The sequence below is a fragment of the Aaosphaeria arxii genome, assembly GCF_010015735.1.
Source record: "Aaosphaeria arxii CBS 175.79 unplaced genomic scaffold BU24scaffold_2, whole genome shotgun sequence".
In the NCBI taxonomy this organism is placed as follows: Eukaryota; Fungi; Ascomycota; class Dothideomycetes; order Pleosporales; genus Aaosphaeria; species Aaosphaeria arxii.
In genome coordinates this window covers 1,662,868-1,689,520 of record NW_022983475.1, presented here as the reverse complement: position 1 = coordinate 1,689,520, position 26,653 = coordinate 1,662,868, and the positions used below count along the sequence as shown (strand labels likewise).

Genomic DNA, 26,653 nt, shown 5'->3' with positions numbered 1-26,653 from the left:
CAGACATCCATCCTCCACGGCGCCCCATCTAACCTCAACTCAGCAACAAACCGCCCACGACCATTCAAAATCGCCTTAGAGAGTCCCTTATGCATGCACGTGCGCTTATTGCCGTGCCCCCCCTCGGTGCCAGCAAACGTGCCCCATAGGAATAGAAACATCAATTCCGCCCCCAAACCCTACACAGTACGTCCTGAAACAACACCAATGACAACGGTCCTTACAGAATGAAAACGGTCGTTTTGCTCCTAAACTCATTCATGCACAGGCACAGTGTCATAGCATAACAGCAGCCAGCGCACCTTTGCGATCCCCCCCGAGCCAACCAACCGACTGACTAACGAACCGGTGAGTTCGGTTTCTCGTCTACGCTTCAGGCCCACTAGTTATCACATCACATCACCTTCGCCGTCGTTGTCGTGGACGTTTCTTTGTTCCTTTTCAAATCCGCCTCGTACAATTAATTCATACGACAATGACATATGTACGTGCGTGCACTTTTCATCACCGTGCCTGATATACCCATACATCTGCAACACATGCAGTACAACCTCCTCCAACATCTCCAATCCTTCCGACATCCCGGCCCGAAGCATAATCACCCACTCAACTCACATTCTCCCGATATCCGACAAGAAAATAAGCTTTCGGAACTAAACCGTAATGCTGGCCTCCGCCGGTGGGAAGTGGCTTGGGCGCAACGATCGCTTTTTTGGAAGCGTCCAGGCGGTCGGAGTGTCTTGGATTTTTGTGAGACACTGTTTTCCTTCCTTAGGTTTGGCTTTTTGCATAGCTAGTAGGATATAGTAGGTGGATGGAGTCTAGGTTTCGGATGGGGGTTCGTATTGTAGGCGAAAATGTAGCGTGGGATTTTGAATGGAGATAGCACAGCCACGGGTGTGGGAACTGTACTGCTTAGATGTGGTTGACTTACTGAGAGTGGGCTGTGGAGATGGTTCTTTGAAAATTGCACATTGGAGTTTTGATTTTTAGGCTGCATAGGTAAGGTGATGGTTGTGCTATTTTTGGGAGGAGGTTTTGGTATGTTTTTGAGAGTTGATTTGTTTGAGGCTCTTATACGTGAAAGTAGCCATTTCTTATAACTACAGATATTTTGTAGTATGGAGACAACAACATATAGCTGTACTGCAAGAAAGCCATGGCAGCGATGACTTACAATCCAGTTGGAGGTACTATCTTGAAAGCATTTGCTCATTTTCGTATCATGTTTCAATTCTCTACTCTATTGATCACATGGTCTCATGGCTATCAAGCCCAACCCTCATAACACTTAATGCTCAATCTTAATCCTTAGCTTCCCAAAATGCTTCTGATCCCACATATACTGATACGCCTCCTTCAACTCCTCCAACCTAAACACCTTCTCATCCACAACCGGATGTATATCACACCCCTCAACCGCCCTATTCATCGCCTCTAGCTGCTCTCGCGACCCAATCTGTATCCCCCTAACAATACAATCCCTCACCAACGTCTCATGAAACGTCGGCTGGACCTCCGTCTGCCCTCCAATATACCCAATAATCGAAATCACGCCCTCCATGCGCACCGCCGCCAACGACTCCGCGACCGTCGTCGGTCCCCCGACCTCGATCACGTGCGCGACACCCTCGTGCGAACCCGTCAGTTCCCTCGCCATCTCGCCCCAGTGAGGCTGCGTCTTGTAGTTGATGACGTGGTCGGCGCCCAGCTGCTTGAGCTTTTCGGCTTTGGCGGCGGAGGATGTCGTCGCGATGACTTTTGCGCCTGCGGCTTTGGCGAACTGTGAAACCATATCAACATACAAAGAACTCCCCCAATAGACAGCAGGAAAGGCAAAAGAGGGGGGATGATGTATCGAACATACCTGCAGCCCAAACATACTAACCCCACCCGTCCCCTGCGTCAACACCCAGTCCCCAGGCCTCAACGCCCTCCCCTCAACCCCATACAACGCATTCCACGCCGTCAGCGCCGCACAGCTCAACGTCGCCGCCTCCATTACATCCAGATTCCCTGGCATCTTGACAACACCCAATTCGTGAAACGCGCCGTACTGCCTCAACGTGCCGTCGAGCTGGCCGCCGAGACCCGTCATGCGGGCCCGCGGCGTGAGGAATCCGGAAAGGTGCTCTTGGTTGAAGAGAGTGAGGACGAGGTCGCCGACGGTGAAGCGGGTTACTTTGGATCCCGTGGCGACGATTTCGCCGGCGCCGTCCGAGCCCGGGATCACGCTGTCGGTGGTGGGGAAGGGGTAGCCGCCTTCGATGGGGATCGTGAGGTCTCGGTAGTTGAGGGAGGCGGCGTGGACTGCGTGTGTTGTCGTATCAGCTTGTGATGCGCTCCAATCTATAGGAATGAAGATGGGAGATGAGATGCTGCGTTACATTTGACGAGGACATCGTACTCGCCGACCTCAGGCACGGGAGCTTGGTCATTCCAAGTCAACGAATCGATTCCCCGTTTCCCCTCGAGCGTCCACTGTTTCTGGGTCTTGGGGATAGTTGGAGCCATTGTTGAAGCCGAATTTCCCCAATTTGGTTTGCTGAGTCGTCGAGATCAATGATGTTGTTCCCTTCTCTTTTTATCTCGTTCTGATATCTTTTCTGTCTTGCGTGTGTTAGAATATTGTTGTTTGATCGACCATTCGGAAGGATTGATAGTGCTCATTATGACGGTTGTACGGATAGGGTTAGGTACCTACTAAGAACGACTTTCTAACCTTTCTTTTGCAATCAAACGTGTATAAGGATGGAAAAGGTATTGCTGACCTTCTAAGTACACAAAACAATAATAACAACAGGAACAAGTACCTTTAGTAGCTTGCCAACAGTATACAACCAAACGAGGAGGTTTGAGTCGTCCAGGCAAGAAACGGAACGAACAGGAGACATAAAATAACAACAACCAGAAAGCTTACAAATTGAAAAGAAACTAGTCTTATTGTTTCCTTACTCGTTGTCTCTCTTTTTCTCCTCAATTAATAATGCCCATCTCCACTCTCTAAACTACCTAGGTAAGTACCGGTTTTTTTTTTTTGGCTCTGCTTCTTGATTTGTAACAATGAACCCTTCCTTTCCCCACACCCAACTATCGATAAGCACGTGGGTGGGGAAAACATGACTTCATCGTAAACCGGGCACCTACCTCCTCTCCTATCCAGAGACAATAAATGGATGAGGGAAAAGGGAAAAAAAAGGCCATTACAGTCACCAAAAAACCCGTCCAACACAATCATCGTATTCATATATTCACTTCGAATTCAATAGGCTACTTCTCGCAACCTTTTTTTTCTTTTCTGATTTCTCAGCATGCAAGCAAGCAATAGGCTTGGGAGACAAAAAAAAGGCGGCGCTTTTAGGCGGAAGGGGAGAAGGGGGAACTAACCGTGTTGATGTTTTGATATGCGCTGAAATCTGGTACAGTATCGTGCGTGCGTGCTCCTCCGAGGGAATGCCGAGATAGATAGATGCCGGGGGTGCATGCAAAGCAAGCGGTGGGATTAGATGAGGTGGTAATGGGCGTGGGTTGGTTGGATGTTGATATCCACTCATGCCAGGGGCGTGTGGAGTCGTGGCTGACCGGCGATTGGAGAAAGGGAAGGTCGGATGTAGCTCGTAGTATTTGAGGCATGTGTGTGTGTGTGTGTGTGTGTGTGTGTGCAAAAGGTCAAAGGTAACTTCACGCATGAAGAAAGAATAAGTGTCATACAACGATCTGAAATACACACATAGTTCCCTTCATCATGCATCCTACATCTAAACTTAAATCTGCCGAATGTGTACATATGTAGTTGATTTGGACATAGACAGAGACAGTGACAAGTCGCTCATACATTGTCGTACATCGTCGAATATCTAAAACCCCCTTCTTCCAGAAAACGAAGAATGGAAAGGGGGACATAAGAACAAGAACAAGAGATCGCTTTATTTCGTACATGTACAAGTGGACATTAGTCATACAACTAACGCACGAGGTAAGTAGTGATAATAATAATATAACGCCATCGTTCTACGATGGGAGGTAGAAGAAGGGAAATAAGGTGTATGTATGGAACACCTTCTCTGGGGTATATAGTTGTGACGAGGTGGTTTGGTTGTTCCTTCTTTTAATGTTTATTTGTTTATACTTTATACATGGCGTGTCGTGTCTCGGATATATGGATAGATAATAGATATTACTGTAGTTTTCGTCCCGTGCCTCTCCTTGCTCTCCACTTGTAGCTGCCTATGCCCACGCCTAGTGCCTGGTCTTCGTTCGGGCTGGCGGTGCTCGTGATACCGTCGAAGGTTTCTCGACCGAGCGTGATAACTTTGACGGTGTTACCGAATCCCGCGGCGATGCTGCGCTTGCCTAGCCGTGCGATGGGCCCGGGAGCTGCTACGAAGAGCTGCTCATTGAGAGTGCGGGGGTCGGGGTCGACGTCGTCGGAAACAAGTGGTCGGGACCGGAACTCGCCCGTGGATGTCAATGTCCAGGCTTCCCATGCGTCGATGTCGGTAGGTGAAGCGGGCGGTTGGCCGAAGGAAGAGTTCAGGGAGCCGAATAGAGCGCTATGTTTGCCTTCTTTGGTAGCGCGTTGCTTCAACGCTGAGGCTAGGGCGGCTGGCTCGGCCGCGAAGTATCCACTGTCCACGCCCGAAGCTGATGACGAAGGTGTGGGTGATTGCATGAAGCGACGAATACCGACTATACTACATGTATCTGTGGTCTCCCATACTCCGGCAGGGTCGACACAATGGACGGCTTCCGTTGCGTGGCTGAGGTTTTTGCATTTCTGAGGACTATTCTCGGACGGTTTTCCTAGGCAGATCTGCGAAGTAGGAGCAGAATCTAGTGTGAACGTCTGCATTATCATGTGGTCTGAATCTTGCTCTGTGTAAGCGACAGAAAAAGAATGGATGGCTGGTGCCCCGCAAGGACATTGCCGTCGTGATGAGTGCATGACGCGGAAGGAGTGTGGTCTGACGTGACCGATTGGGAGCGCATGGATTAAAGCTCTGCTGTTGAAGTCAAAAATCTCTGCTTCCTCAGCTCGTAGCGCGAATATCAAGCCTAGGCTTGGAAGCCCATAGATACATTTGATCTTCGATGGGTTCGAGCCTGGCGGTGGACCTGGGTCCAGCCCAGCTACCGCCTCGGCTGTCCAATCGCTATCCTCCTTGAGAGGCAATATGTAAACTTCCCCTGGTTTACTGACAAAGATCAGACTTGATTCGCCCTTTGCGCAGTTGTAGATCGTTGCGTCGATAATGGACGTTGAACAAATGCGTTTCGTCTGCTGATTGCCGGTTCGCGCATTCACGATGCTCATGTAGCCGTCTGGAGTGATAATGATGATGTTGGGTTGATCCACGTCGCCTGAATGGATATACAAGAATGAAAATAATATAGGCACATGGCCTCGCAACTCCACGGTAGGGGATTGGAGAAATCGGGCTGCCGACAGACTCCATATGCCAAGTTGGCCGCCGTCTGTGCACATGGCCAGAAGGCTGCCAGTGTCGTCCATGGTGCATGCCACAATAGGCCAAAGGCTCGGCTTCATCGAGGCAGTCTGGAGCAACGACGAATTGACGAAGCCCACAGCCGGGTCATGGGTCCAGAGAGATGTAGAGCGGTCGAGGCTGATGCTAGCAAGCTGCCCCTTGGGTGAACAAGCAAGACGAACTATATCCAAAGCCTGCGGCGTCGGTAGCGTCTGGACAGTAAAAAGGGCATCTTCGTCTTCTTCCGAGTCAGCGTCATCAGGCAGGCCAGTCCACAGGAGAAAGTTCATGAGCAAAGTCACTCCAGCAATTAGGAATACCACGATAAGTGCAGCGGGGAATGCGTGCTCCTGGGCAAAGTGGCGGAGACTCTCTGCCAAATCCGATGGCTTTTGCGAGACATCTCTGCCTTCGGCGCCTTTGAGAACCACGAGCATGGGATCGTAGACGCGGGCGGTGAAGGTGTGGGCATGTGGTTTGATGAAGCCGAACAATTCTCGAGCAGTATTGTGATCCTGGATTCGGAGCCAATCCCCGGGGGTCCTAGCTTGGTTGATTGGAGGAGGGCTCCATAGATCCGGCCCCGAAGGCGCTGGCTCAGCAGCCCTCGCCATCATGCGGTCTAGTAGGGCGCGAGGCGATAATTTACGGTTAGACGTGTCGAAGAAGTGCCAATTGAGGGCGAGGATAATGGAGAAAATGGCAGCCGAACCCGCAAATCTCGTGCTGAAGGGCATGTTGCCGTCACGAAGCGACGCGAGCCATGACTGGCGCTCCTGTCGAGTAGTCTTTGATGACTGTACTAGGTCGACCCGGTCGATAGAATCCTGCAGCTCCATTCGGTGAACGTCGACACTGAGGACCGCGAGGAAGAAGGTCAAATGAAACACAAAGTCCAAGACTAGTGTGACGGCTGCGAAGACGCAGAAATCTGCTACCCAAGGCGTTACGATTCGGGAACAAAGGTATATGAGGACAAGGTTCTGGCCAGCTACTGCTAGTGACAGATGCCCGACCTCTCCAATGGCGTGTCCAATGCGCTGGACAGGAGGCATCTGTGGAGGAGTCTCTAGCACAACATTGATGAGACGGAAACTATGAATGATCGATTAGCCATGACTCGGGATCTTCAAAACCCCATGGGGTTGCCACGTACATGTTTCCTAATCCAAAGCAAAACACCACCCCGGGAAACCAAGGGCGTGGGATTCGTGCTAGATTGATTCCGAGAAAGCTACACACGGTGAAGCTTCCTATCACACAAATGGTCATCTAGGTACCACAATTAGCCTCGGCAAAGGCGCTCTAGAGCTGTGCGGATCATACCTTAGCGCATATCGTAATGAGCAAACCAAACCAACTCTTAACAGCCCTCAATTGCATCATGCGCCAAATCACATAGGCTGCCGTGATCAAGTAGGACGCAGCCAGGACGATATCATCGCTAAGCGTCATGGGCTTGAATCGGAATTCGTAGAGGCGGGATTTGACAACCTGGCCATGCGCCGGAAAGACTGTCCATTCGGGAGAAAGTTCGGCAGCAAATTTTCTAGATCGTGTCTCCCAGGTATATCCGACTGTGGAATTGGTCTGATCGAAAAGTGTAAGTACCAAGGCGTCGGCAGCCTGCAGCTTGCTACCGGAGAACACTTTGCCCGCAAATACGGTACTCGGGCGTAGTGTAAGATTGAGGACCGATTGTTGGTCAACGTTCGAGTTGATGGTCGCGAGAAGATCTTGATCGCTGTCTAGCGCTTCCAGAGAGCAGTTCCAATATAATAATGGCGAATGCACCCCCCATTTTTGGCCGGGTTTCGCTGTCAGACATGCTTCCGAGGCAGCTGGGATTGATCTGTCGTCTTCATGAGAGTTCGTCACCTCCTCAAAACCATCTCCGACAAGGGCACGTTGCGCTTCGAGTGCTTCCCTGATCACCCGTCGATCAATTGCCTTCATATAATCGCCATGGACCCATACCTGGCGAACGTCGACGTCGGCGGGACGCTCACCGGATACCTCGGTGGTGGAGGTCCAGACATGCTTTGGTAGGTTGCGCAGGCCCGTAGAAGCAGGGCTATCGGACTGGAACAAGGCAGGATAGCATAGTAGAACCGATACGAAGACGGTCAGAATGATGGAGAGGTGCCAATGACGGGCTGTCGCGGTGCCATGGGCCTGGAAGGCGCGTCGGATGGGGTGAGAGGGTGATAATCGTGGTGGATCAGTCGTACTACGGTTGTGGTAAGAAATGGGAGTTTTGCACGGCAAAGACGGTATGTATGTTGTGGTGGTGGTGGTTATTGTGGTCGTCGGGAATGGGATGGGAGGGAAGGCGCGAAGGCCGAGGGGGTCGTTACTTACCCACGAAACGGATAGAGAATGTACCAGATCATTCGGCGCTGAGTGCTCAGCGGCGGAGGAGCATGCCCCGGGGAACCACGATAGAGAAGGCCTCAGCGGAAGCTGAAGGTTTTCGTCGCGCCCGCGAGCGTCGTGCGCAATGTAGGAAGGCGAGGGGTGAGGTTCGGCGGATCATTCATCTATCTGTGGAGCGCAATGTGTCGGGGTAGGCGCGCAGGCCGGGCGCATTCGTCGGGCAGGGGAGAAGACGACGAGGAGGAGGAGGAGGAAAGGCGAGGGGATGAGAAGGGGGATGGTGATGGTGATGAAGAAGGAGGAGGGGAGGAAAGGGTAGTTAGGTAGTGTATGTGGTGTGGTGTAGGCAGTTAGACGATGTGTGAGAGAGTCTTGGTTGAGGCGGAGGCGTTTAGGGAGGGACCCAGGACAAAGGCGACGACGGCGTAGTGTGGGAGTGGCAGAGTGGGAGAGTTGCGTAGGCGAATCGCGGTGGTGGTGTAGTTAGTGGTAGTGGTAGTGGGAGTGGTAGGTATTAGCGGTAGTGGTAGTGGCCGTGGTGGTGTAGTTGGTTTCTGGTGGTGGTTGGGTTTGAACTCTGTGGACGGACGGGATGAGATGAAGACGGAATGGGATGGGATGGGATTGGCACTGGGCATCTACCATCTACCATCTACCATCTATGTACCTGTTCTTGTTGTACCTACAGGCTACAGGCTACGGGGAACGGGGAACGGAGTGCGATCGGATTGTTAATACTCTGTAGGAAACCAACTAACCACCTCGTCACTAGGTTTCGATAGTATGTAGAATAATGGTAATAATAGCAATCGTCAATAGTCAATACTTTCATGGGTGACGGAGACTGACGACGCTTTTGGCTGGGTAAGAGACTTGGTAAAGACTGGGCTTGTATGTACATGCACGAGTATCTTCACACACACACTCAAACACATCAAACACACACACACACCATACTACGCACATGCATAATTGTAGTAGTTGTTTCTACTCCGTAACTACTTTGTATCATTTCTCATCATTGCATTGTTCGCTTCAGGGAACAAGACATGAGATGGCACCTACTACTACGAGGGTACAATACCTGCTAATATCGATCGCGCGGCAGGTTCCCGTCGCCAAAACCCATGTCCGCCCAATTCCGCCCAGTGCCAGTCCCAGTTGATTACAGTAGACATTAGTTAACCAAAGTCTCTTTCAACCATCCATGGCCATCCATGCCACTCCACCTCCTCCACTCCAGAACCCTTGTCTCGCATCATCGTCATCGTCCTTCTCAGATCCAACTTGCGAGCACATGTCCCGGGTAGTCCCAGATCAGATCAGATCCCATCTCATCTCATCTCATCTCATCTCATCTCATCTCATCTCATACATCCTCGTATATGCGAGGTACACCCGGAGTACATCTCCGCTGGTTGTCCTGAGCATCTCCCTCATCTTCTTCCTCACGTAGTCCATGGCAAAATGCAATGATAAAATGGACGCACATACGACGACATGCCATGCCACACGTCCTCTCCTCCACCTCAAAACCGGGCTAATAGACACACCGATCACCGCATCCCACTCCAGGAACCTCTCGGAGATCGGAGAGCCTCGAACTCAAACTCGAATTCGAACCAATTCCAGACACATCCATCCACACATGTCTTACCCGTCATAGCCAACTCTCATGCACGCCAACTTTTTGACTACTCGGGTAGGTTGTTCCCATCCTTTGACGGCCTGGGCCTAGACCTGTCCTGTTCTGTCTCTGCGAGTATGATTCCCATCCCATCTAGTCCTGTACCACATGGGCTTTCCTGAAGAAATTCGACCAGCCCGTAATTACCGCCCCGGAAGCATGTGGAAAGGCGTCAGTGGGATTTGCGCTTGATTCCGTGATGCTGAACTTTCCACACGATTGTTTACCCATCTCGTTTCCTACAGCTACCTTCATCTTGTTTCTTTTTTTGCTTTTTAACCTAGCGGTACGTACCATATCCCTACTACAGGGATCGTAAAGTTTGCTGGCTGGAGGCGTAGGTTACGCAAAGGTTTATGCGTGGGGAGGATGGAGTTAGAGTTGTGCGCTACTGACCCCAACTAATCTGTACGAGTGGTCTAGTTACCGTACTCGCGAGGTCGATACCAGCAGCCAGATTACTGGGATCTGAACCGGGCACAGGATTATCTACCTGATCACGAAGGGTACCTATCGATCTGGGGGAGCGAACCGACCTTGGACGGATGGCCCCAAGGATCAAGGGTTATCAGACGCATCGCATCGCATCACATCGCATCTGCCTCGCCTCAATTCATTCCCTACCCAGGACGGGCACGAGCGAGATGTACACAGTCGCACGGTTGCTGGAAACCCAGTAGGACTTCCACCAGCTAGGTAGATATCACAGAGCCATGCATGCAAGATCGCTACCATACGAGTGGGATCAGAGCTTAACGAGCAGATTGCGCGTGGCGGAAAACGTTTAATTCGACATACCATTCAGCTAACTACCTTCGAATGTGACTGTATACCCAATTTGGATTTCCTGTTTGCTCTGCCTGCCTGCCAGACAACGACTGCTTAATGCTCAGCTGGAGAGCTGTCGCCTCCGACGCTGCACGCCGAAAGCAATGGTTACATCAAAAGCCTCCGACGATAAGTCACCGCTGCACCTTTCTTCCCTTCCCCTTTTGCCTGTTGGATGTGTGGTAGTGGTTGTGGGCTAGGGCTGGAAGGTTGGGTTTTTGGGCGTTCGGGCTTGCACCTGGACTGCTCTCTCTATCAACATACTTTGAAGGCTGGTCGTACCAAGTTTGCGGGAATTCTTTTCCTCTCCGTTTTCGCGAAGCTGAAGCGTTGTCCAAGTAGACATTTGGGATCGACGACCTCATGGGCCGTCATCTAGCCCTTTCTGCAGAGGAAGGAAGTGACCTTTTTCTTCTGCTGCAGTGAAACTTTGAAACGAAGTATGCCGATGGGTGTCGCAGGCGGCAATGCATGTGGAGAGGCTCTCCATGGGCACACCTTGCTGTACCATACCAGCAACACTCGCCGCCGTCCCTTTCCCCAGTTCTACCTCACGATTGAACCTTTCGAAAGTGACAAGCGTGCATGTCGACATCTGTGTGTTCCAGACGTAGCCGAGACAAATCAAGTGTCCCCCATCTTCTCATCCTCGTCGCCCTCGCCGTCGGTGTCCTCCCATGGCTCTTCGTCCTCGCCGGTAGCTGGGCCTAGGGTTTCATCGAGGCCCTTCAAGAGCTCCTGGGCGTGCTCTCTCAGGCGGTCGTCCTCGTATTCAAGTAGCGTGTATAGCTTCAGACAGTTCTCCAACCAGTCGCGGCTGGCACGCTGTAGTGCTGTCGCGGTCTCACCCTGCCCGCCCGCCTTCTGCTTGTCGGCGAGTAGGTACAGACACCAGCCGCCCAGATACCATGCCTCGACGCTGCTGTCGTTCTCCTGCACTAGTCGTTCAAGCACCTCAATGGCCTCGTCCTCCATCTCACTCTCCAGCAGCAGCCGTGACAGACTGATCCGTGTGGGGTAATCGGGAATCCTGGGGTCGTTGGGGTCCAACTCCTTCCACAGCTCCATGCTCCTCTTCAGCGCGGCCTTCGCGTCATCGATCCTCGACTGCGAGATGCGAATCGAAGCCAGCGTTTGCAACGGCTCCGCGCTCTCGGGCGCAACGAACAGCGCCTCGGTGACCGCAGCCTCGCACCTCGCCTCCGCCTCATCCTCCCACGAAAGATCCGTCATGTACACCTCCGCAATGCCGCACATGGCATTCGCAATCTTCAACTTCTTCTCCTCCAGCGCGTCCGCAACCTCCCCCGCCTTCTTGGCGGCGGCCCTCCCCTCCAGCTCCCCAACCTCCCTCTTCAACACCTCCACCCCCTTCTCAAACCACCGCACGCTCTCCGCCCCGCCCTCCTCGTTCAACTGCGCCAGCCACAGAAACTTCTCCGCGCCGTCGCTCGCGCCGTCGCCGTCCAGCGCGACCGCGACGAGGAATGCCTCCCGCGCGGCCTCGGGGTCCCCAAGCTCGACGTATATCTCCCCGAGCAGGTTGAGCGCGGGCAGGGCCGCGAGCGTGGGCTCGGAGGTTGGTTGGAGGAGGTTCAGCGCTCGTCGGGCTTCCACGAGCGCCTCTTCTGGCTGCGACGTCTGGAGGTAGGCGGCGGCTTGGAGGAGGAGGGTTTCCGGCGAGGCTTTGGGCTTCTTGGTTTTGGCGTCGGTTGAGGAGGAGGAGGGGGCTCCGGCGCTTTTCTTGGATTTCCGTGTCCGGTCTTGCGGTTTGGTTTTCGCCATTGTTTCCCTGTCTCTTTTCCTTTTTTGCTGTCCTGCTCTTTTTCGTGATTTGGAAAATAGAACAATGAAGAACAAGAAATAAAAACAGAAGTGTCTTCCGCAAATGTGTTGTCGTTTATGAAGTAGGAAAGTCCGGCGGGTCGAGTTAACGGGGACGGTTTAATATTTTTTTTCTTATGGAGACGTTTTCGTGGCCCAAGCGTTGGGGGGAAAACGACGTCGTTTTCAACGTGGGGCATCTCTCTGGCACATGCGGGCGGGAGAGAGACGACCTCAATACATTCGAGTTTTGTAAAACCAACCAACACTAGCCTTGCCCCATTCCTCCACCCTCCAACCCCCAGATTTAATTCAGAGGAATTGTCGAACGACAACGTTGACGGGATTTTGCGTTGTCGAAATCGTCAGGGTTTCACTACTACACTACTGCATTGCAACGAGATATCAAGTAGTACTTCACAATGGGCGTCGAAGAGCAAAAAGAAGAGCGCGAGATCCTCGAGTCGATTTACCCAGACGAAATCACAGGTAGCCCACCCATCCATCCATCCCAACTCTCCCTCCATCCCACCCCCTAACACACCTCTCAGACATCTCCCCCACCGAATACCGAATATCCATCGCCCTGGACATCGAAAGCGATGATGCCACAGCATTCGACCCCGACGACGAGGACTCCGCCGCCTCCAAACCAAGCATAAACCTCACGGTCTCCTACCCGCCCGACTACCCGGACGAAGGACCCCGTCTCGACATCTCGGCGCCGCCCAACGCCGCGAAGCACGAGTACCTCGACGTGCAGGAGGACAAGGCGCGGCTGCTGTCCGCGCTGTCTGACACGATTGAGGAGAACCTGGGCATGGCGATGGTGTTTACGCTGGTGAGCACGCTGAAGGAGGCGGCGGAGCAGTTGATTGCCGAGAGGGCGGGTGCGAAGCAGGCGGCGTTGGAGCAGGAGGCCGCGCGCGCCGAGGAGGAGGAGAATAGGAAGTTCCAGGGGCAGGCGGTGACGCGGGAGAGTTTCTTGAAGTGGAGGGAGGGGTTTAGGAGGGAGATGCAGGAGGAGGAGCAGAGGCGGTTGGAGGAGAAGGAGGAGGCGGAGAAGAAGAAGAGGGGGCCGAAGGAGGAGAAGAGGATGTCGGGCAAGGAGTTGTGGGTTAATGGGTTGGTTGGGAAGGGTGAGGATGATGAGGGGGAGGGGGACGGGAGGGATGCTTTGGAGGGGATGGAGAAGCTGGGGATTGTTGAGGCGGCTTCTTGAGGGAGTTCGTGGTAGGAAAAATAATATATACCCCGCCGTTTGTACGCAAGGCATTGAGATGGTTGTTCGAGATGATGTGATGTGATTGACACTGTGGAGGAATTAAGGTGACTGGGTATCATTCATTCATCTAGCAACCCTCTTCGTACTCTGTTTGCTCTTCTTGCCCCGGACTACCTCCTGACCCTCCGCCTTTGCCAATTCGGTCTCCTTGTCTATAATCTCTATCATCCTATCCCTAAGCCGCAGAGTGTTCGACGTGTTTCTATTAAACTCCTTCAGATTCTTGCGCGTCGCGTGAGCAACCGCATTAACCCATTGTATATGATCAGCGCCCGCCTCATCCTTCGAAACACCTAGATTCCTCAGCAAGATGGCATCCCACTCGTCCTCCTGCTCCGCCTGAGGCATGTAGTAGTTCCCAAGCAGAACCCGATCGTCGAACCTCTGGTTGTTCCTCTTCATCTTTTGGAGTATCACGCGGGTGAGCGTTGGCGGCTGGGGCTTCGTCAGGCGGAGGAAGGGTATTCCATTCGCACTTGCTAGTTTTGGAATGTGTCGGGGCCCTGACAGTTGAGCGTAGGGGCGGACATCGAGGACAGGCTTCTTGGGAGGGCTTGTGGGCTTCGGAGTGGCGGGTCGGCGTATGGGAGGAGGCCGTTTGATTCCAGGCGGGAGTGATTCTAAGAGCTTTTGTATGAAGCTGGTGCTTTTCTCGCTGCCAGCAGAGGCAGCGTCGAGGTGGTCGAGAGTCTAGTAATCTATTAGCAATGGCTAACCTTTGGACCTAACGTGGGCTACCGACCTCATATCCAGCGCGGAAAGCAAGCCCAATTTGATATGGACTTTGAAGTTTCCGGTTCTTGCGGAACTTTTGGCGCACGACGTTGCTCAATTCCTTTTGGTTCTCATCGGCGAGTGGAATGGACGTGCATCGTGACAGCAGAGCTCTATATAGAGCGATTGCTTTGGAGAATGGATTAGACTAGTCGTGAAGACCTATTTGAACAGATGTAGCAACTTACCTGCTACGCGATGCCGTGTCGCCTTCCTGGGAAATAGAAATTGGGGCATGCATAGGTCGTCTCATTGATGGTGATTTTGGTCGCAAAGACCGGGATTAGTTCGAGCAGAACGTTGATGACGGGTCATCACGTGCCAAGCATATACCCAAGTTTATGTTCATACCAAAGAACCTGTAGCTTGTTTATAAACACCCAGAAGGAGGATCACGGAAGAGAGAGAATTCATAAGAGTATTAATATGTATTGCTAAGTGATTCGTCAAAGTCCAGTTCCTATTGTTGAGCTGCACAGCCTAAATTTGACCAGAACTCCAAACTGATGCACTTCATTCACCAGGTAGTCTTCATTGATCCGTCAAACAGGGCTCTTCCTTGCTTCGACTTGGTGCCTCCGACCCGGTATTTCTGTGTTATATTGATGAAACCCCCGCCCGTTGCTCCATACTCAGTATTCGCCGATGTATGCTATCATTCTAGTAAGTTGAGCCTTCTGGGGGCTGAGGAAGTTTCTTGTGTTGAGGCAAGGCCATGTATCTATGATTGAATTAATAAAAAGAATAGTGACAGCGTATGAATCAACTCACCGACGGAGCTCTATCAGGATCGTCTCCATTGTAAACTCTCGCTTCCACTGCACAAGGCAAGGAAGCTTTGTGGGGTCAACCTATGTATTTGTTAGTCCTCACAAGCTAGTCCAATTTACACATGTGTTTTGTACCTTTCCATTCTTTTGATCCACGCACGGCAGGTTTATCTTCGACGTGAACGAGATCTCTGGTGGGACATCAGGGTAGCTTGGGCCGCAGTGAATCTTGAGGCTGTAGATGCGGTTCTCGTGCACACTCTGTCGGTGGTTAGACAAAATCAACTGCACAGCAACCCTGACAGACTTACATGCGGAGGACCAAGGATGGTACCATTCCAATCAGACATCAAGAGGTCATCTCCATTGTCAAGACCATACGAGCAAGCCTCTAGTAAGCGATTTAGTCAACCGATTACGCATGATTTCTCTTGTAGCTGATCCTACCCGCTCCGAGACCCTTCTCGCCCTTTTCAAGCTCCTCCAACAATCGAAAGTTACGTGGGATCTTCGCACCCATTGTGGACTCGTGATACGGGAGAACGGAAACCGTGTAGGACCGTGGGGCAAGCAACGAGACCCCGCTATCGATGACAGCTATGAAGCAGGAAGCAGGAGGTGGCGGTCGCTCTGAACGGGTAAGGAGTGGTTATAAAGCACTGAGAGCGAGTGGTCGTGCGTTCGGTATTTGTACAGGAGTTAAAGAAAAGTTGGTTGTCTGTTAAACAGACTGTTTGTACTCGTATGTAATGACCGCCGTGACAGCCTGTCCTGGAGCCTTGGCGAGCACCCAGACCAAACACGCGGCGAGTGACGGCAATCGCGGAAGATTATCGGACCGTGTCCGGGGTACTGTGAGACAGGCGGACAGGTTGCCTTTCTGTAAACGCATGACATGGCAACTTATAAACAATAACATTTTTCACGAAATACAAATTCTTGTCGGTCTCAGGAAAGTGACCAGATGCTCTGCCTGTTGTCTCGAGGATGACAGCACAGCTCTTAGCGTCTGAGTTGGGAAACCTGATCCAGGATTCGAAGCGGAAGAACTCCGAACTGAGGAATGCTGCTGAGAAGTCCTTACAAGATCTCAAATCTTTGCCTGTGACCTCAGAAGCACAGCTCACAGCTGGTAGGATGAAGAAATCGCCGCTCCAGGAATCTGAACTAATCGCGAACGAGATCTCTCACGGAGACCCCATTTCATTACACCATTCCTGATTGCATGTGCCACCCACAATGCCAAATTTGCTTTCACTGGTGTAGGCTGCCTGCAAAGGCTCAGTATTTCTCGTGCATTACCAAAAGAGCGATTGACTGAGGTTTTGGAGGCGTTGCGGGATTCAGTTTCGTTGAGTATGTGAAGATGTACCCATGCATGTGACTTGCTTTTGACGAATGACCAGGCCAGGATGTACAGCTCAGGATACTCCAAGCTCTTCCAGCATTACTTCAGAACTACCCAAATGAAATCCGTGGCGAGGCATTGTCGATAACATTGCAAATCTGCTCTGCTTTGCAAAATGTGAAAAACTTTGCCATCAGCAATACCGCAGCAGCGACATTACAGCAGCTTGTTATCGCTGTCTTCGACAGAGTAGCCCTGGAAGATGGTAAGTTTGGTGCTGCTTTCTGGTGAATTCCAATTGACAAAGTTAGAACGGGCTCTGGAGATACCTACGACTGCAGAAGTTTCGATTGATGGAGAAGCCATTGCTGTGAGGCCAAGTGCTCACGATGCGTACAAGGTAGGCCTGCCCGGGCATTTCCTCAACCGCTGCTGTAGTTACTGATTGCAAAAGGTGTTTAACGATCTGAACCTTCTTGTTACAGGTGAAAAGCCTATGTACATTCGATTTTCTTCCTTGCCATCGACATCAACGCTGGAGCTAATCGAAGCGATCCTGGGAAATCATGGTGCTGTTGTGTCTTCACATCCAGAGCAGATTCATATCCTCAGAACCTTGCTCATGCCTATGATAATACGGTCGTTATCGGAAAGATTATCGTTCCCGATCACACTCCGCATCATTCGAATACTCAATTTGCTTATACGAGGCCACCTGTCCGTCCTGCCATCGGAATGTGAGATTGCTCTTGGGTTACTGAATCACATGCTTGATCCCGAAGCATCCCCTTTGTGGAAGCGAGCGCTGTGTTTGGAGGTTTTCCGTGGTATCTATTCGGACTCCCGGCTCGTGCTCCAGATTTACAACCAATTTGACGAACAAGAAGGCAAGAAACGTATCTTTGGGGATAATCTGGCATCTTTTGTGAGGCTTGCGACGGAGAAGCCTGCCCTCATCGGGCTCGGACAGCAATCAACCGCACCCAGCGGCCATCTCGACGGTCGGGATCATGGTTCAGATCAAGCGGTTGCGGGGGCAGATGCTCTCGCTGGCGTTATTGGTGCGCCCGCCACTGAATCAAATCCCACAGGACCAGTCACAGGAATCAGCACACAATGGAGTTCGATGAAAACCCCATGCATGGAGAACCTTGATAAGTCTGAACCTCCGACGTTGCCGGAGACCTATGTTTATAGCTTGGTGCTCACCTGTATCACGAATGTGTCGGAAAGCCTTGCAAAATTTATCCTGCCTTTGACTGTGCATCACGAGTCCAAGGGGAGGAAGAAGGCCAAGCCGGATGAGAGATCAAGAGCAGACTCCGAGAGCACTGATCAACCCACGGGACAGACACAGCTCACCAGAACCCAATCTTACCGCAGGAAAACCATTCCTGTCAATCCTTTGACACTGACCGATCACTCTGCACATATCTTTATTCAAACCTCATCGACATTGGTGACAGAGTGTTGGCCTGCCGTTCTCGCCACTTGTTCAACCTTTCTCAACGCTGCTCTTGACACAGACTTTTACAGGGCTCTCGTCCGCGCAATCCAGAAGTTCACCCAAGTCGCCGGCCTCTTGAGGCTATCAACACCTCGAGATGCATTCCTCACAACTCTCGGCAAAGCCGCAGTTCCATCACACCTTCTCATCGCAAATACCACTTCACCCAAATCAACAATGAGCGAGACGCCATCGATCTATTCCAATGCAAAAGGCTTGCTTAGTGTCGATAGCCTAGTAAGCCAATCGTCAATGTCCGTGGACAAAAGACGCCCCTCTCACGATGTGACTACACCTGCACTAGGGCCTAGAAACCTCTTGTGTTTACGTGCACTTCTCAACCTGGCTATTGCGCTGGGCCCTACTCTACATTCCGCATGGTCGATTGTTTTCGAGACCTTGCAAGCAGCCGATCTTGTCATGGCACTGTCAAATCCTCAAAGTGGTTTGCGAACAGCTACACCTGTCATGAGTCGTCCGGATGCAGAATCTTCAGAAAAGGTCGAAGCTGAGACAGCTGCTGTGCAAGCAGCTGCTCGGAGGCTTTTCGAGAGCACTGTAGACTACCCCAATGATTCATTTGTAGAGCTTTTAAAGCCGCTATGCGCACTACTGGGCGCTGGCAGTCCACCTGCTAGTGGCTCAGTGACGCCAACGAATGGACCGCGCCCAAAGATCATGCATCAGCGCCGTTTAGGCAGCGTATCAGCCTTGTCTCTCAATACCGAGTCGAATGCACGAGATTCAATGTTCGCTCTCAACAAGATTGGAGAGCTGGCATCTCTCAATGAACTTAGACTTGCACAATATGATCCTGACGAGAGTGGATGGAATCATTTTGTCACCAGCCTTGTTCGATTTTCGGTCACAAAATCTAAACCCTCCTCGACTCGATTGTTAGCCGCGGATATCGTTGCAAGATCCGTTAAAGAGATTGCTGATATCTCGATGTCAGAAGAAAACCGAAACGATATCCAAGGACGGATATTGTCTGCGCTCAAGGACATTATCGCATCACTACATGGATTAGAGGGAAATGACCACGCCTATGATGACACCGATGTCAAAATCCACCACATTGTTTTGGAAGCATTGAAAAATGTCATCGAGCAATGTGGAGAGTCGCTTGTCGCAGGCTGGGAATCGGTCTTCGATAGCCTGGCCAGCGTTTTCTCAGATGGATCTGACCCGCTGGTTGGCAAAGATGGCACAGTTGCGGCTTCGAATGATGACAATCAAGCAGTCCAGGTCATATCCAAGATGTTGGCCCGATCAGCTTTTGGTACTGTCCAACTCGTCTGCTCGGATTTCTTATCGGCGGTGCCAGATACCTCGTTCGCAACCCTCCTCGAGTTGCTGCTGAAATTCAGCCGACAGCAGGATGACTTGAACATGTCTCTGACTGTAAGTATCAATATACCTTGTATAGTCTTGAAAGCTAATGCAAGCATAGACAATAACATTCTTCTGGAATGTGTCAGATTTCTTCCACTCTCGGACGAGCCTCTCTCGACTCCCAGAGTTGATCAACAAGGCCCAGAATCCCGATGATATTCGAAGAGAAATTCACGAACAGTCTCGCGCAGGGTGCATCTCTGTTTTATGGCTTCAAGTCCTCACATACCTGTCTGCCGTCACGACAGACAAACGTTCCGAACTACGCAATTCCGCTGTTCAGACTATCCAGAGAATCTTCGAAAACTGTGGTGACCAGCTGTCATCTGATGCGTGGATGTTGTGCCTGCGTACAGTTCTCTTTGGTATGGTAGAGGCAAACTTGGCCGTACACAAAAACATCCACTCTGAATCACAGATCGAATCCGAGGACGTCGCCGCTTGGAACGAGACTACTAAGACGGTGTTATCTTCTGCTAGTGTTTTGATAGCCACATACGTCGAGAACGTCGGAAATGCGCCTGGTCTCGCTGCTGTCTGGTCGGATTTGTTAGACTACCTGCAGAAATACTTCGACTATGGCTCACATGCTCTCGGGTCATCTGTTTTTACTTCCATTACGAGCGTTCTTACGAAGACTGGAGATCCCAACTTACTGGGCGCTTCTTCCCTCCACAAGACAGCCAAAGTCTGGGACGCGTACTTTGATCACCGCGATCTGTGGACGTTCAGGAGGGAACCCAATCAAGAAGCTTTCGTGGCATATACGGAGGCGTTCAGAGCTATATATAAGCTTTCAAAAACGTCACTGGATCCACGAATCCCTTCTATGCTTGGGAATCTTGAAATTGCTATTATGGACTCTGATGAAGCCGCGTACTCTTCAGATCTCGACCATCTGACACCATTGCAAGCTCGGGTCATTGATTGTCTGACTGACATCGACACAGACGGCGAAGACCTATCTAGGTTCTTTATCGAGCTACTGGGACGTTTCACCATACTCCCTTATGAATCTATTGCAAGGGAACCTGCAAAGCGCGGCCCCACCTTTGTCGCGTTCTCGAAAGCTTCCATGAAGCTGCTAGAGTCCATCACAGTAAAACACATAAGCCAAGAGACGATATACACAAGTGGCGCGTATTACTTCGCACTACGCAGCCTCGCAAAACCGATCCAAGAGAAATACGTTTGGGCACGGGAAGGCAAATCGCCAACAATGTGGCAAACCGCCACTTCAACGTCATTAGCAATCCTTAAAAAGGGGTTGCCTTATGTCCAAAAGATCCAGGGCGAAGTTGGCAAAGATATATGGAGCGCCATTGTTAGCATTGCAAGCGGCATAATTGGGGCAAGACTATCTACAGACTCTCCGGTTGGATCTGTCGCTAAAGATGAATTGTTCGACATCTCCTCGTTCAATGAGTTACGTGATCTGGTCACAAAATCCCTGGGCACCTCTGTGGTGTCAGATGGAATTAGACGGACATATACGCGGCATCTCTTTGAGACGTCTGTTATACATGCACCCGCGCCAGGGGAGTTACCGAACCTGGCCAGTTCACCCCTTGAGGACCTCTATCAGATTCGCTATGGAAGTACGTCTGATCCCGATCCTGTTCTCCGGGACAATATGGCATATCTCTGCCTGTCGGAGCTTTTCTCACTCGTATCTGTGAGAGACAGCTCTACCGAGTGTATCAAGCTTGCGCAGGCTGCTGCCCCATTCCTTATACTGCGCGCTGCTTTGACTCTCAAAGCATACATTGCAGACCATCCCCTCAGGGGAAGAATGCCGCAGCCAGAATCCCAAAGGAAAGAGCTTCTATTTGTTCTAAAGAAGCTGGCAACTCTGGATTGTGAACCCCAATCCATTCCAGATGCACCAGGCGCTACTTCGAAACATAAGAAGCACCTACATAGGCTGTACCCGCTCTTGGTTAAGGCTAGCTCAGTTGCAAGGAATGATGGTGAGGTCTTCAGAGCCCTCACAAACTTGACAGAAATTGTTGGGGTGGAGTTTGGGGTTGATGACGATTGAGGTCGAACCCTTAACATGTGATGGAATTGCTGTAGGTTGAGATGACATATTGGTCGTGATGGCTTCCCACAAAGACTTAAGTCATAGAAGATATCTCCACTATCGATGCAATGGTTGTGAGATCATCATACTTAATAATAGGATAATTCAAATCGGCTGCTAACAGCCAGAACACATGCTTCTCTATATCCACATTGCAATACTCATTGGTTGAATTGATTCACAACGCAGGGCACCAGACGCCGGGCACCAGCTTCCCATAGCAGGTGCTCTATTGGATCAAGATAAAATGTGATGCAACAGACAATGAACGCTCTGTGTAAGCGCCTCAGCTCTTCAATACCTCTAATCGATTTCTCATCTGGGCAAGCATTTCTGCCTGATCTTCCTCCTCTTCGTCTTCTTCGACTGGTGCACTGGGCAGCTCTTCTTCCTTCGCCTTTCCAGCCGGAAGCCTGTCCTTGAGGATCTCTCCCAAAATCTTGTCCACCTCTTCCTCAGCCTCCTCGTCCTCGCCTTCCAATAATTCGTTGTCCGGCAGCGTATCACCAACCATCTCCTCAATGATCCCCGCCTTCATGAGCTCGGCGCTTAACTCTCGCATGGTGCCCGTGAGCTCCGGCAACCGCACCAATGTGTTGACATCCTTCATGATCCCCACGCTGCTCTTGATGCTTCCTTCGATCTTGCGCACGGAAAATGCCTCATTGACCTGCATCTGCACACTCTGCAACTGGGCCTTTGACGTCGCCAGCCGAGCGTTCTGTTTCCGGACGCGAATCAGCTCCCGAGCGAATATGCGGACGTCTTGATTGGCCTGTTTGGCCATGGAAGGGTTCCGTTGGGCGCGCTTTGAGGACTGGAGGATCAGGGTTCTGGTTTTGGCTTCGGTGGTTTTGAGTTGAAGGATATCGCGATCGAGTTTGCGGACATTCTGCCGGACCAGAGCATTGCATTTACGTTTCTGCAGAGAGAGGTATATTAGGGATTTGGTCTGGTTGAAGTGGATCGTGTAGGAATGTGGGAGTACTAGACTGACCTGCTCTTCTGGCGTGGGCTTCCAAAGGAGACCCCGGATGGTCTCCATGGCGAGTTAAGGGCTATGGAGAGTGATGCTCCAATGCCTGTGCCTATCGACTACTGTAAGGCGCGTGCCTGGAGTGTCTGTCCAGCGTGTGTTTGAATGTATAAAGGGCGGACTATCTCGGTAGGTACCTTACCGTTGTTGCCGTTCGGGTGCCTTGGAAGAGCAGTCAGCGGCAAGTGAGCTCGGACCACAACAGTGACGTCCACTCTAATACGCGGGGCATTTACAGCCAAAAGAGTGCGAATCGCACATCGAACCACGCCGCCAAACCGCGCATTGTTGCACTAATTGCAGTCAATATTTGCCTTGTCTAGACTCTGAGGGCATCCTGCAGACCCCAGTAAAGTGAACAATTGCTAAATCAGAATTGCACGTCAGAATCCCGCTGATACTCGTTGGTTCTACAGAGCTTCCATTGCTTTCCACCAGCCTCGCCACGCTAGTCCCCTCCAGAAAGCACCGTAGTTCTTCCACCTTCACCGTGCTTCAACCCCCAATCTGCAAACTCTTTCCTACCATAACACCCAGCAACTCTCATCTTCTAATCAACCTGAACGGATTCTGACAATACAGCGTGTTTCTCTCTAAAATTTCTATACTTCAATCATGGCTTCCACATTGACACCCGAAGGTAAGAAGCTGCAGCCTTCCAGCCTACCCGAAAGCTTCAAGCGCCACTCGCTTTTGGAAATACAGCGATACTAATTCTATCCTGAAGTTCTCTGGGCTCAGCGCTCATCTTCCTCCGATGCGACCAAGAACCACGTCTTCCTTACAATTGTCGCGTCCGACGTGCCAGAGTCAGATCTCAAGCTCGACCTCCAGCCAACGAAACTGAGCTTCAAGGGAACCTCAACATCAAAGAAAGTCACATACGCCGTCGACCTCGAGTTCTTCGCCGAAATCGATCCCAAGGAGTCGAAAATCCACCACACCGGTCGCGATATCGAGTTGGTGTTGCGCAAGAAGGAGCTCAAGGAGGAGTACTGGCCCCGTTTGCTCAAGGACAACAAGAAGATGCACTTCTTGAAGACAGACTTCGACAAGGTGCGTGATGCCCCGGGATTTTATGTTTTCTCAGCGCTATTGCGGCTTCTTCCATGATGAATCACGCATTTACTGACATACATACGCAGTGGGTCGACGAGGACGAGCAGGACGAGCAGCCCGATGATGAGGACTACATGTCCAAGATGAACCCCATGGGCGGTGCTGGTGGTGATGGCGGTTTCGGTGGCATCGACTTCTCCAAGTTGGGTGCTGCACAAGGCGCAGGCGGCATGCCCGATTTCGGCGCCATGGGCGGCATGGGCGAGGGCGGTGAGAGCAGTGACGACGAGGACGATATGCCCGATCTCGAGGACGACAGCGGCAAGCCCACCACCGGAGGAGAGAGCAAGCCCAAGATCGAGGAGATTTCGTAGACAGTTGAAGCCTGGTAAATGGCTGACTGGTTCCTATTGGCCGCACATGCGAATTGCTTTGGGCTACCCGGCGCTTTGGCTCCGGTTGCACACAACTATCCCTGGGAGGACTTTTTGTCTTCACTTCCAGGGATCTTTGCGAGGAATGGATTGTGGTTACGGTAACCTTAATGGTATATGATCAAAAGAAATGAAGGCTTATATCCGCATCTTTATATTGGTCTAATTAACGATGCTACGAAAGCTGTTTTTGAAATTTGACCGATCGTGAATATTTTAGGAAATGATCGACAGCCAACTCAAGCTAGTCGCAGGTGCCCAAATTCTGGTTGCTGGCAATGCATGCATGTCTATTTGTTGTAGGGTTCTACTGGGTCTATGCCATGTCTACCGTGTATGCTATGTACGCGCTTATGCTTGTATCACGAATATGCATACTCTAGTATGCCTCATCAAACATGGCTCGTCGCTATGGGCATTCTGAAGTCATGCCATGCATAACAGTCTAAGCTGTCTTGATTCCGAACTTCTCGTAGGGGAAATCCTCAAGAGTGTTCAACAGCGTTGCCCAGCCATCATCGATCTCTCCAGGAGCACCGATTTGCCTTCTCCCAGGCGCAACATCCACTCCAGTCTTCTTGAGTTGTTCCTCCTCATCTTCCTTGTGCTCGCCCGTCAAGCCTGCGAGCACCTCCTTCTCCCTCTCCTTGTACTCAAGCAGCAGCTCCGGGTGCGGGCACCAGATAACCTGCATGCCAGCTCTCCGCCCAGACTCTACACCAGGAACACTGTCCTCGAACACAAGGCACTCCTCTGGCTGAATCTCCTTCTCGCCGTTTGCCCTCAATGTCTCGTTTAGCGTCTTCAACGCCAATAGGTAGATATCAGGGGCTGGCTTTCCCCTACCCCTAGGTATCCTCACATCGTCACCTAAGACCTTGTGCTCCTCCGCAAAGTACTTGAACATCTGCGGCAAGTGTCCACTCTTCAATTGGAAGGTCACCGCATGGCTACTCGTCGCCAGTGCCATCTTGGTCCCACTAACCTTCAGCTTCTCCAACAACTCCATTGTCCCTGGTAGCGGTTGAGATTTAGGGAAGTACTCCTTTTGTAGCTCGAGGTTCTCCGCCATGAATTGCTCGGGGGGAATGGGTAACTGAGCCCAGCTATGGAAGATTTGTGCGGATTGGGGGCCTGGTCGGCCTTGCATTTGTGCTTTTATGGACCATGGTAGCGTGGGGCGATTGTAGCGTTTGAGAATCGTGTTGGTCACTATCGTGTACAGGTCTTCGGAATCGATTAGAAGACCATCCATGTCGAAGAGACAGGCGCGGATTGGAGGTGGGGTTGGGGAGCTGGCCATGAGTCAGTACTTATTTGGGCGACTTCAAATGTATGTATAGTTTGGTTAATTGTGAACATACTTTGTGGAGCCCATTTTGAATATGCACAATTAAAATCAAACAGTAAAGACGGTTGATCTCAGTGCTAAATGGATGGATATGGTTGCAAATGAATGTATCTCAGAAAACCTGGAGATCGGTGAATTGGTACCCCACGTGGCCGAGGCTAGCTCCTCACCGCCTACTTTATCTATCCTAGTTCAGTGATGTGCACAAGGACGTCACTATCAAAACATCGTCTGCCCCTCCAACCTCTCTTCGCGTTCAATTTCCGACTATAAACAATATGCCTTCTGTTGAAGAGAACGCACCCGATGTCGCAAACACAGCCATAGAAATCTTCCCTCCAGACGAAGAACAAAAACTCCTCCAAGAATCGAACACGGAAAAAACATCCGCAAATAAGAGATTCACCTCAGGCGATTACTCCTCTGCAGTCCAGGGCTACGAAAAGGCCCTCGCATCATGTCCGACATACCTCGAATACGATGTCGCCGTCCTTCGCTCGAACATCGCTGCATGCCATCTCCTACTCGAAGAATGGAAGATGGCCATAGACTCCGCAACACAAGCGCTCGAAGCCCTGGACCGCGTTGATCCTCCGTCCATTGCACCCAAAGAAGGCGAAGAAGGCACTGGATCGCTTGAGGAGATCGACGACGCGACAGAGGTTAGGATAGCGGCGTTGTCAAGGACGGGCAGGACAATCAACGATGTCCACAAGATCAGAACGAAGGCTCTACTCCGGCGTGCAAAGGCGCGGCGCGAGATAGGAGGCTGGGCGTCATTGCAAGGCTCTTTTGAAGACTATCAGGCGCTGTCTAAACCGCCACATGCGCTCACCAGCCTGGATCAGAAGACAGTGAATACAGCGTTAAGGGAACTACCAATTCAGCTAGAAGAGGCCAAGAACAAGGAAATGGCGGAGATGATGGGGAAACTGAAGCAATTGGGTAACGGTATCTTGAAACCGTTTGGGCTGAGCACAGATAATTTCCAGTTCACAAAAGATCCCAAAAGCGGTGGTTACAGTATGAACTTCCAATAATGAGGCTGGAGTCATTGAGGCTGGCCAATGCTACAGACGCTTCCTGCTTCATTTTTGTTCTGGTTTATTGCGGTATAGAACCCGATACCACTTGCGGCGGACATGACATGAGCGAATTAGAAAATAAACATGTGACAAGATAAACCTCTGACGAAAGAGCACAAAACATCTGTACACAATTAGAATCCCAATGTAGGACTTGGTTCAAGGTAATTAGTGAAAAATATTCAGAACAGTAGGGAGGAATACAATTCGAGGTCCCAAGCTGCCAATTTTGGAAGTACATACCACTAGCGGTGGTCTCTCAGCCAATCATGTCGTCGGAAAAGTCGACCCGCAATTTTTCAATCGTGAATCTTCGCCCAAC

General features: G+C 51.2%; 12 protein-coding genes across 12 annotated transcripts; 4 read left to right on the top strand and 8 right to left on the bottom strand.

The window, feature by feature from the left end:
• Positions 1 to 1,238: 1,238 nt before the first annotated feature.
• Positions 1,239 to 2,963, bottom strand: BU24DRAFT_447692 (GroES-like protein). Its single transcript, XM_033530838.1, has 3 exons — positions 2,701 to 2,963; positions 2,388 to 2,610; positions 1,239 to 2,310 (listed from the first exon to the last, which is right to left on the bottom strand). The coding sequence occupies exons 2-3, from the start codon at positions 2,512 to 2,514 to the stop codon at positions 1,292 to 1,294; spliced, it is 1,146 nt and encodes a 381-aa protein (XP_033387452.1). The 5' UTR covers positions 2,515 to 2,610; positions 2,701 to 2,963; the 3' UTR covers positions 1,239 to 1,291.
• Positions 2,964 to 3,668: 705 nt separating this feature from the next.
• Positions 3,669 to 4,068, bottom strand: BU24DRAFT_112722 (uncharacterized protein). The gene has a single exon (XM_033520814.1). The coding sequence runs from the start codon at positions 3,958 to 3,960 to the stop codon at positions 3,706 to 3,708; it is 255 nt and encodes an 84-aa protein (XP_033387451.1). The 5' UTR covers positions 3,961 to 4,068; the 3' UTR covers positions 3,669 to 3,705.
• A 109-nt stretch (positions 4,069 to 4,177) lies between these two features.
• Positions 4,178 to 7,891, bottom strand: BU24DRAFT_341274 (uncharacterized protein; the record flags this gene model as incomplete). Its single annotated transcript, XM_033523265.1, has 4 exons — positions 4,178 to 6,584; positions 6,646 to 6,761; positions 6,816 to 7,719; positions 7,851 to 7,891. Coding segments are annotated over 4 exons (3,468 nt in total), but the record flags the coding sequence as incomplete, so codon positions are not given.
• A 3,113-nt stretch (positions 7,892 to 11,004) lies between these two features.
• BU24DRAFT_342888 (TPR-like protein) lies at positions 11,005 to 12,165 on the bottom strand (the record flags this gene model as incomplete). The annotated part of the gene is made up of 1 exon (XM_033523334.1): positions 11,005 to 12,165. One exon carries the CDS (start codon positions 12,163 to 12,165, stop codon positions 11,005 to 11,007), a length of 1,161 nt encoding a protein of 386 aa, XP_033387449.1.
• A 253-nt stretch (positions 12,166 to 12,418) lies between these two features.
• Positions 12,419 to 13,477, top strand: BU24DRAFT_489139 (RWD-domain-containing protein). The gene is made up of 2 exons (XM_033533610.1): positions 12,419 to 12,693; positions 12,756 to 13,477. Exons 1-2 carry the CDS (start codon positions 12,627 to 12,629, stop codon positions 13,424 to 13,426), a joined length of 738 nt encoding a protein of 245 aa, XP_033387448.1. The 5' UTR covers positions 12,419 to 12,626; the 3' UTR covers positions 13,427 to 13,477.
• A 60-nt stretch (positions 13,478 to 13,537) lies between these two features.
• BU24DRAFT_489138 (uncharacterized protein) lies at positions 13,538 to 14,528 on the bottom strand. The gene is made up of 3 exons (XM_033533609.1): positions 14,452 to 14,528; positions 14,232 to 14,392; positions 13,538 to 14,179 (listed from the first exon to the last, which is right to left on the bottom strand). Exons 1-3 carry the CDS (start codon positions 14,498 to 14,500, stop codon positions 13,553 to 13,555), a joined length of 837 nt encoding a protein of 278 aa, XP_033387447.1. The 5' UTR covers positions 14,501 to 14,528; the 3' UTR covers positions 13,538 to 13,552.
• A 165-nt stretch (positions 14,529 to 14,693) lies between these two features.
• Positions 14,694 to 15,553, bottom strand: BU24DRAFT_439414 (UBC-like protein; the record flags this gene model as incomplete). The annotated part of the gene is made up of 5 exons (XM_033530302.1): positions 14,694 to 14,984; positions 15,035 to 15,114; positions 15,169 to 15,294; positions 15,345 to 15,424; positions 15,481 to 15,553. The coding sequence occupies 5 exons, from the start codon at positions 15,551 to 15,553 to the stop codon at positions 14,924 to 14,926; spliced, it is 420 nt and encodes a 139-aa protein (XP_033387446.1). The 3' UTR covers positions 14,694 to 14,923.
• Positions 15,554 to 16,020: 467 nt separating this feature from the next.
• On the top strand, positions 16,021 to 21,488 carry BU24DRAFT_489136 (uncharacterized protein; the record flags this gene model as incomplete). Its single annotated transcript, XM_033533608.1, has 6 exons — positions 16,021 to 16,165; positions 16,216 to 16,389; positions 16,440 to 16,646; positions 16,693 to 16,781; positions 16,836 to 19,292; positions 19,342 to 21,488. The coding sequence occupies 6 exons, from the start codon at positions 16,021 to 16,023 to the stop codon at positions 21,322 to 21,324; spliced, it is 5,055 nt and encodes a 1,684-aa protein (XP_033387445.1). The 3' UTR covers positions 21,325 to 21,488.
• On the bottom strand, positions 21,299 to 22,743 carry BU24DRAFT_418703 (uncharacterized protein). The gene is made up of 2 exons (XM_033527038.1): positions 22,364 to 22,743; positions 21,299 to 22,288 (listed from the first exon to the last, which is right to left on the bottom strand). Exons 1-2 carry the CDS (start codon positions 22,409 to 22,411, stop codon positions 21,653 to 21,655), a joined length of 684 nt encoding a protein of 227 aa, XP_033387444.1. The 5' UTR covers positions 22,412 to 22,743; the 3' UTR covers positions 21,299 to 21,652.
• BU24DRAFT_418702 (HSP20-like chaperone) lies at positions 22,664 to 24,169 on the top strand. The gene is made up of 3 exons (XM_033527037.1): positions 22,664 to 23,042; positions 23,130 to 23,458; positions 23,548 to 24,169. Exons 1-3 carry the CDS (start codon positions 23,018 to 23,020, stop codon positions 23,833 to 23,835), a joined length of 642 nt encoding a protein of 213 aa, XP_033387443.1. The 5' UTR covers positions 22,664 to 23,017; the 3' UTR covers positions 23,836 to 24,169.
• Positions 24,136 to 25,380, bottom strand: BU24DRAFT_112512 (HAD-like protein). The gene is made up of 2 exons (XM_033520812.1): positions 25,260 to 25,380; positions 24,136 to 25,190 (listed from the first exon to the last, which is right to left on the bottom strand). The coding sequence occupies exons 1-2, from the start codon at positions 25,271 to 25,273 to the stop codon at positions 24,341 to 24,343; spliced, it is 864 nt and encodes a 287-aa protein (XP_033387442.1). The 5' UTR covers positions 25,274 to 25,380; the 3' UTR covers positions 24,136 to 24,340.
• A 90-nt stretch (positions 25,381 to 25,470) lies between these two features.
• BU24DRAFT_418701 (uncharacterized protein) lies at positions 25,471 to 26,571 on the top strand. Its single transcript, XM_033527036.1, has one exon. It carries the CDS (start codon positions 25,525 to 25,527, stop codon positions 26,284 to 26,286), a length of 762 nt encoding a protein of 253 aa, XP_033387441.1. The 5' UTR covers positions 25,471 to 25,524; the 3' UTR covers positions 26,287 to 26,571.
• The last annotated feature ends 82 nt before the right edge of the window (positions 26,572 to 26,653 follow it).